Consider the following 8,600-nt stretch of genomic DNA (forward strand, 5'->3'; position numbering starts at 1 on the left):
GGCGGAGAAGGAATGGGGTGATGGGATCCGGGGACTGTCCCTGAGCGCAGCCCGCTATGCCCTGCTGCGACTGGAGGAGGGACCCCCCCACACCAAGAACTGGAGGTGAGGCCAGGGGAATGGGGGGCACTGTGGGGACCAGAGCTGGCTGGGGCATGCACACTGACTGCAGAACCGTCCCTCCAGGCCGCAGCTGCTGGTCCTGGTCCGCGGGGATCAGGAGCAGAACGTGGTGCACCCGCAGCTCCTGTCCTTCACGTCACAGCTCAAGGCTGGCAAGGGCCTCACCATCGTGGCGTCCGTGCTGGAAGGGACCTTTCTGGACAACCACCCACAGGCGCAGAGGGCAGAGGAGGTGAGAGCTGCCCACGCTGGGGCTGCTGCCATCCTGGGAGCGTTGCTGCCCCATGGCCCTGGCTGGCTGGAAGAGCACTGGGGTGGCATCAGGCAGAGCCCAAAGACTCGATGTTTTGCCCGTGCTTGGGGCACTATGGGGACCTCCGGACCCCCGCCCCCCTTCCCAAATGCCAGAGACACCAGCACCAGGCAGGCAGTGGTCCCAATCTCAGCCAGCTGCAGCAGGGCTCGGAGTGGCACAGCGCATGGCACATGGTGCGGCGCATGGCACATGGTGCAGCACATGCCATACAGCATGGCACAGCCTGTCAAGGTACTGCTGTTCTGAGCAGCCCCTCCACTGCAGTCCTGCAGCTGCCACAGCTGCCACAGCCCCGACCCTTCCCACAGCCTCCTCGGCCCCATGGCCCCAGTGCCAGGGTGGGGCTCGGCTCCTTTCCCCGCTGGAGTGAAGCCGTCCCCACCCCCAGCCCGGCGGCACATTAACGAGATTAAGCCCTCAGAAGCAAACACTTTCTCTCCCATGCAGACATGTTATAATTTCTCTGAGTAAATAACTCTAATTGCTGCTCTGCCGCCTGTCAGAGCCCTGGCACGGGGACACCCCTGGCTCGGCATGGCGCAGCCATGCGCCACTGCTGCTCACAGCCCAGACTCACCCCTCCCGGTGCGGAGCCACCAGCCTGCCCTGGCGCACAGAGACCCAGCATCCCTTGGGGACCTGCACTGTGCACCCTGCACCCACATTCTGCACCCCACACCCTGCACTCACAGGCTGTCGTGCTGCAGCCGAGGCTGGTGGTTGATAGCCACGCCGGGCGCCCATCTCCAGTCGCCCTGGTCTGTGACCTCCCTCTTCCCCACCAGTCCATCCGCCGCCTGATGGAAGCAGAGAAGGTGAAGGGCTTCTGCCAGGTCGTGATCTCCTCCAACCTGCGGGACGGGATGTCCCACCTCATCCAGTCCAGTGGGCTGGGGGGGCTGCAGCACAACACTGTGCTGGTGGGGTGGCCCCGCAGCTGGCGCCAGAAGGAGGATCACCAGACCTGGAGGAACTTCATCGGTAGGTGCTGCAGAGGGCAGGTGCTGCCGCTGGGCATGGGGCTGTGACCCGCTACCGCTGACATGGCCCTTCCCCCTCCAGAGCTGGTGCGAGAGACCACGGCCGGGCACCTGGCCCTGCTGGTGGCCAAGAACGTTGCCATGTTCCCGGGCAACCAGGAGCGGTTCTCCGAGGGCCACATCGACGTCTGGTGGATTGTGCACGATGGGGGCATGCTCATGCTGCTGCCCTTCCTCCTGCGGCACCACAAGGTAGCCTAGGCCCCGTGGTGTGGGGCAGGGGGCTGGGGCCGTCCCCGCCAGGCCGTGGCCATGCCTCCCTCCCTCGCAGGTCTGGCGCAAGTGCAAGATGCGCATCTTCACAGTGGCACAGATGGATGACAACAGCATTCAGATGAAGAAGGACCTGACCACATTCCTGTACCACCTCCGCATCACTGCGGAGGTGGAGGTGGTGGAGATGGTGAGTGCTGGGATAGGGCATGTTGGGGATGCTGTGCGTGAGGGAGCCAGACAGACCCTGCCGCGGGGGGACATGGCACCATGGTGGGGAAACACACACTGCCACAGGGACACATAGGTTCATGGAGACTTGCAGGGTCAGTCTGGGAGCAGTGGGTGCAGCTTACCCTGTGCCACGGTTTCTCCTGCTCCCCCCACAGCACGAGAGCGATATCTCTGCCTACACCTATGAGAAGACACTGGTGATGGAGCAGCGCTCCCAGATCCTCAAGCAAATGCACCTCACCAAGAACGAGCGTGAGCGGGAGGTGAGGCCATGGCACAGCCTGGGCAGGATCCAGCCCCATGGTGGCTCTGCTGCACTCATCCTGCAGGGCTGCAGGCTGGGGGTCTGCCTGGCCAAGCCCCTCTCTGCCCTGCTCCCCTGGCTGACCCCATCCCGCACAGATCCAGAGCATCACGGACGAGTCCCGTGGCTCCATCCGGCGCAAGAACCCGGCCAACACACGCCTGCGCCTGAGCGTCCCCGAGGAGCAGGGGGGTGATGGCGAGGAGAAGCCGGAGGAGGAGGTGAGGGACGGCACCAGGATGGAGCCGGGCTCACAGCTGGCCCCTGCCCCTGCCCACCAGCCCCCTCTCCTCTCTGCAGGTCCAGCTCATCCACGACAAAAACACCACCACCTTCTCCAGCAGCTCCCAGTCCCCCGGTGACGAGGTGGAGACGGCCCCTGAGAAGGTGCATCTCACCTGGACCAAGGAGAAGTCTGTTGCTGAGAAGAACAAGAGCAAGAGCCCTGTCAGCCCTGAGGGCATCAAGGACTTCTTCAACATGAAGCCGTATGGTCCCACATGCTGCCACCCCATCCCACCCGCATCCCACATCCCGGTCATTCCTGCCCACCCCAGGCAGAGCCCCGGCAGCACTTTATATGAAGGAGGGGCCCTGGCAGCCCCTGAGCTCACTCCTGTGAGGGGTGGGGGGAGGTGGGGTGGGAGGTCCCTCAGTGTGCGTGGGGATGCAGGGGCACACGTGGCGCTCACTCTCCTCTTTCTTTCTCTCTTTTTCTCTCCCTCCGCCCTGGCCCCATCGTGCTCCTGGCAGGGAGTGGGAGAACCTGTAAGTGTGGGTTTGGCTGGGGCCAGGGCTGAAGGGGGGAGCTGGGCCGTGCTCGCGCCATCGCGGTTGCCCCATGCATGAGGGTGTCTGGTGCCGCCGGCGCGGTGTGAGGCTGCAGCCCCTGTGGCCACCCAGTGCCTGCGCTGTGGTCCCATCTGCCCTGGCACACTGCAGACAGCTTCCTGCAGACCAGGCTTGGGCACCAGTGGTGATACTTGTGCATCAGCTCCCACACGGCTCGGCCAGAGCAGCCGCGGTGTGCTGCTGCCCGTGGGCACCATGCATGGCCCTGCAGCTCACTGCTGCTGCTGCAGGCAGAGAGCTTGCTGCGCTCCAGCTCGTGCCGCCCCTTGGGGCCGGTGGCTGCACCCATCCCTGGGCCCACACGTGCTGTCACCTGCAGGAACCAGTCCAACGTGCGGAGGATGCACACGGCTGTGAAGCTCAATGAGGTGATAGTGAAGAAGTCCCAGGACGCCAAGCTGGTCCTGCTGAACATGCCAGGGCCTCCCCGCAACCGGAAAGGGGATGAAAACTGTATCCTTCCTGCGGGACCACTGCCTGGGGCTGGCCCCACAACCGCCCTCCACAGAGGAGAACAGGAGGGTCGCAACCCCTGGGCTGTGGGTCTTGTGGGCGAGTGCCAATGGGCATAGGTCCAGCACCTGAGTCCAGACTCACCCACACTTCTTGCCCCCACCCGGGTCCGACACCCACTGGCACCAGGTTGCCGGCCCGTCAGGGCTGATGTACACAGGACAGGCGCTGGGGCCACATGGCACTGCACCCATGTGTGTGAGTGTGATGGCAGAGACCTTCAGGGCTCGGCTGCTTGCTCGGGTGGGCTCAGCCACGGTCCCCATTGTGTGGCACCAGTGGTGGTGGGTTCCCCTGGCCCCTCGGCTCAGGACAGCTCCCCGCTCTGGTGTGGGGGTGTTGGTGCCTGGGCGCTGCTCCCCTGGCTGGGGGCCAGGCAGGGATGGAGTGGAGGGGTCCACATGCTCTGCTGTGGTGTTGGTCCTCCTTGACGGCCATGCAGACATGGAGTTCTTGGAGGTGCTGACGGAGCACCTGGACCGAGTGCTCCTGGTGCGCGGTGGGGGCCGGGAGGTCATCACCATCTACTCCTGAAACACGGCATGAGAGAGGTTTGTCTGCACGCTGAGAGCCCCGCCACCCCCTTGCACCGTGCGCCAGAGGGAAGGCCGGATGGCAGCCGGTGCACAGAAACTTCACCTGGCTTTGGCCGTGCCCCTGATCTCTCCATTCGAACTGCAGCACCAGATCTTCCGGGAGCATCCAGCACCAGAGCAGCTGTTCCTCATTGCAGCATCACAGCACTGCTGTCCTTGTTTATATATAAATATATACAGTGTACCGCGGACCGAGCACCGGAGCCCCGCACTACCGCCACTGCCCATCCCAGCGGGGCCAGCCCCGGCACTGCAGCCCCTGGCCGGGCAGGAGGGCACCATGCCCAGCCCCACCGTGCTGCTGCCCTGCGCCGAGCTTGGCGGGATGCACCAGTGCCCCGTGACCGCCCGCCACGGCGCTGGGGAAGCCAGAGGCCACCAGCACGCCTCCCTCGCCAACGCTCCTCTCCTTGCCCTGGCAGCCCCTCGCCAGCATGGCGCTGGACAGCCCAACCCAACCTTGCCGCTGCCTCGGTGCCGCCATCTCAGGAGGCCATGGGCCAAGCTTGTGGAGATACAGCGTGATGGTTTGGAGGGGGCAGAGGGTGGGGGGCAGCCGTGGGGGGCGGGTGCTGGGGTGCTCCCCGTCCCCTTCCCCACTGACTCCAGGTTTCCACTGCCCTGCTGCTCTTGTGGTGCTTGTGCAGTGGTTGCAGCATGGAGCTGTGGTGTCCAGGGGCGAGCAGCAGCCTCACCATGTGCAAACTGCGCCGAGCTGCGCCACTCACCCCCCCGGCACCAGCTCTTGGCTTGGCTGCAGAGTCCCAGCCCTGACCCCTCTCCTCGCCACACTGCACCAGGGGCACCGGCCAGCCCAGCTGGTGCTGTCTCCTGCTCGCGCATTGGGGTGCCCTGATGCCCCGCTGTGCTCCCTGCTGCTCCCAGGGCTTCACTGCTAACCCGGCCGCAGGCAGGCACGGACACTGCACCGGGGCTGTCAGGACATCCGGATCTCTGCATAGTTTTAACATATGCAAAGTGCATTTGGATGGTCTGACAGGGCTGACCCCACAGCGAGGGGTGGCTTTGGGGTCCCACCACCATGGCATCAGGGTGCTCCCTCACCAGGAGCCTGCGCCGCACCGGGTGCACCGACACAGCTCAAACACGTCCTGCCTTAGGCAGCAGCTGCAGGATCGCCCCCCCGTTGTCATCCTCCCCCCCAGCATCTCTCACGCCAGCAAAACTGAGCTTTTAACAAATGTGAACGGTTCCAGGAACCAGGCGGGAAGTGGTGCCGAGGGCCCCCGCCGGCACTCGCCCCAGCCCCGTGTACATAGTGTACATAATACAGTACGTGTATTTTTAAAGTGATCATATTTATGTTAATAGAACCAGATGAAGTCTATATATAGAGATCTATATCTATTCTGAGAGATGCAGGGCTCTGCTAGCACCAGGCCGCGGGGACGGAGAGCCGAGACCTGCTGCTCCTGCATGGAGCAGGTGCCCGCCTGTTGCACTGGGTGTGCTGGGGCCATGGTGGAGGCTGCAGCTCCCCGGCCCCCAGCAGCCCCTGGGAAAGGACCAGGTCGCAGGTTCATTCTCTTCTCAATTCAGCTTCTTAAGAGTTTTCAGGGAAAAGAAGTCACAGACTTCTCTGAACTTGTTTCACAGCAGATTTGAGCTTCCAATCCAAGTGCAGCCTGCTAAGAGTTGCCCTCTCCTGGCTGCTCTGTGCTAGCCTGGCCTGAAGCAGCAGTGCTTTGTCCCAGCACTGAGCTCCGGCGCCGCAGTGGGTGCCCCCCATGTCCTCAGTGTCCCCACGCATGGCCTGGCAGCAGCTGCCTGCCCGAACCTCCTCCAGCTCCTGCCTCTCTCCGCACCAGGCTCCAGTTCCTGCTCCCTCTGCAGCGCTCCTCTACACCTCCAGGTCCAGGCCAAAGCTGTTTGGGGCTGCTTGGATAAAAAGCAAAGGGGCTTTTTATTTCTTTTTTAACTTTTCTTTAAGATACTGCGTGGACACACTTCCAGACCAAAACCAAGCCCCAGTGGCACATCTGTGCTTGCTCATACCTTGCTTTTCATTTCCATCACTCCCAAAGTGCCTCCCTTTGCTCCAGCAGCAGCCCCAGCCCGACTTTCTGCCGGGGTAGCTCACTACCTGCACAGCTGCATTGGTCTGTGCCACAGACTCTGGGGTGGCAGCTACCGCAGGGGCACAAGGAGCTTGGTGTTCACAGGAAATTAACCATTGGGGTGAGCTGAGACTTGGTTTCAGCACAGGAGCTCTCGGCCGCTGGTGCAGACGCACAGGGCAGCACTCTGCTCCTGGATGAGCAGGCAGGCATCTGCAAGTGCAAAGTTCCTTTAGCTTTGGGAAGGGTAGCCCCACGGGAACCAGGATGTGCTGGTGTGCAGCTGCTCTGACACTTGGAGCTGATCCTGCACCACCATGCACAAGCTCATGTGCTGTTCCCAGCCTCCCAGAACAATTTGAGGCAAAGGGGAGGCAAGTGAAGCAACCTGCCCACTCATCTCATGTGCCAGCTCCACTCTTGTTGGGCCTGGGACGCCTGTCAGCTGCTCTGCGTTCAAAAGATGTTGCCTGCTCTCTGCACCTGCCCTCCCCTCACAGCTTGGCTCTTGCCCTGCCGCTGGCCCTGCAGCAGTGAGCCAGGTCCCCTCCTGCCCCAGGTCCGCACCGAGGGCCCGCGGGACAGAGGCAGGTTATGCCTCTGCTGAGACTCCATCTGCCTCGATGGCCACAGGTGCAGGGAGCGAGGCTGATATCTGCAGAGCAGCAGTGATGCCGCGGCTGGGCCATGCTTTCCCGGTGAGAGGCTTGCTCACCACCCCCCCGGCATCACCAGCAGATCCCATTACCCCCTCAGCACCACCTCAGCCCCCCACACTGAAGCACAGTCCCGGCGCCCCCAGGGAGCAGAAAGGGCAGCCCTTTCTGTTGCTGCTGCTGGAAAAAGGCATTTCCCTTCCTCATCCTCAGCAGGAGCAGGGGCACAGCGCGAGACAGAGCAGGGCTACCTCAACACCCCTGCCAGGCAAAATTTGGCTGTGGCAAGAGAGGTGCTGGTTCCACAGTGGGTGCTTGCTCGCCATGGCTGAGAGGGCCAGTTTTAGCAGACAGCACTGCATGTTAGTTTACAAACCCAGCCCTGCACGTTTGGCCTCTGTGAGTGTTCAGTTTCCCCATGGAGCACCCTTCTGCCGTTCCACCTTGGTGAAGACAGTGTCCTCCTTCGGTAGACGTGCAAGTTCCTCCTTGGCACATGCGCAGACACGGTTTGGTTTTTGTTCCAGACGGGAAGGTCTTGACCCCGGTTTGTGCCATGGGCAGGCTCTGCGGCGCGGTGCTGTGCTGCAGGACGGGGCATGGCGAGGCCCGCGGCAGGCGGGAGCACATGCACCCACAGCTGCGCTCGGCCAGGACACAGCATGGGGCCCGCAGTGGCGCGTGCTCCCGTTCCTGCTGCGGGCGCGTTGAGCAGCCCCATCTCCACGTGCAGCAGCAGCAGCAGCAGCAGCAGACGTCGCTGCAGCCACCGCGCGGTACGGTCTCCAAGCCACAAGGCAGCACTTGCTGGATGCACTGGCAGCTCCAGCCTGGGCTGGTGTTGGTCCGTGGCTGGACGAGAGGCAGGATGAGATACTGCACAAGGGTAAGAGTTGCACTAGAAGAGTCAAGACCCTCCTCTGTGTAGCAGGACTAAAAACTAGCAGAAAGACCAAAGGTCTGAGATTTGCTGGTTACACCACTTTCTGTGCTACATGTGCAATATATTTGTTATGAATGTTACCACACAGTCAGCTCATTCAATAATCTTTTAACCACTGTAGCTTGATGTTTTGCGTCCATTCAAGTGACTTTTATTCGAGTGCAATATTTCAATAGACATGTAGTGAACTAGTATGCTTTGTGTTTTAGAGAATCTGTGTGCAGAGCAATGCAATTAAGTTTAAAACCTTGTAAATAAAATGGGTTGCAAACCAAAAGAGAAAAAAAAAAGAAAAAAAGAAACAGTATTAGGCTTGCATTTAATTTCTGTGTTTCAGTATTGTGCATTAGGCCGCCTCAGTACAGCCCCTGTGTTCTCTGTGCAGGTATTAATGGAGGAGTAGCTCCTCGGCTGTTGAATGCTCCCTGTTAATGCTTTACTGCTTTAACTGTATCCATTTTTCTAGACTCCTGTCTGCACAAAATGCAATAAATGATTTTATTACACCCTTCACTACTCACATGGGGAGTCTTCACTTGCTTCCACAATCTCCACAGCTCTTTAGCACCTGGCTGATTCTATTTCCATAACTAGGAGCAAGCCCCGACAGGGAGCAGCAGATTGTAGAGGAAGCAAAATGTCAGGAGAGGAACAGCCTCTCCCCAGGGCCAGTTCCCATGTTTAAGCTCATGCAAATTTCTGATCACCCCAGCAAAGTCTTCACTTATCTGT

The 8,600-nt window shown here is 61.1% G+C and overlaps 1 protein-coding gene across 3 annotated transcripts in view; it reads left to right on the forward strand.

The window, feature by feature from the left end:
* The window catches only part of SLC12A5 (solute carrier family 12 member 5), a 30,372-nt gene extending 21,982 nt beyond the window's left edge, over positions 1–8,390 (forward strand). For 2 of the 3 annotated variants that reach the window (XM_030502616.1, XM_030502619.1), the window contains exons 16-26: positions 1–105; positions 187–355; positions 1,225–1,420; positions 1,502–1,671; positions 1,751–1,882; positions 2,082–2,189; positions 2,329–2,451; positions 2,531–2,718; positions 2,984–2,998; positions 3,402–3,535; positions 4,038–8,390. In XM_030502616.1, the coding sequence (XP_030358476.1) occupies positions 1–105; positions 187–355; positions 1,225–1,420; positions 1,502–1,671; positions 1,751–1,882; positions 2,082–2,189; positions 2,329–2,451; positions 2,531–2,718; positions 2,984–2,998; positions 3,402–3,535; positions 4,038–4,129 (1,432 nt within the window). In that variant the 3' untranslated portion in view covers positions 4,130–8,390. The remainder of the gene's footprint in view (positions 106–186; positions 356–1,224; positions 1,421–1,501; positions 1,672–1,750; positions 1,883–2,081; positions 2,190–2,328; positions 2,452–2,530; positions 2,719–2,983; positions 2,999–3,401; positions 3,536–4,037) is intronic. The other variant, XM_030502618.1, reaches the window with a different exon arrangement.
* Positions 8,391–8,600: the final 210 nt, after the last annotated feature.

This window comes from Strigops habroptila, chromosome 13 (assembly GCF_004027225.2).
Source record: "Strigops habroptila isolate Jane chromosome 13, bStrHab1.2.pri, whole genome shotgun sequence".
NCBI lineage: Eukaryota > Metazoa > Chordata > Aves > Psittaciformes > Psittacidae > Strigops > Strigops habroptila.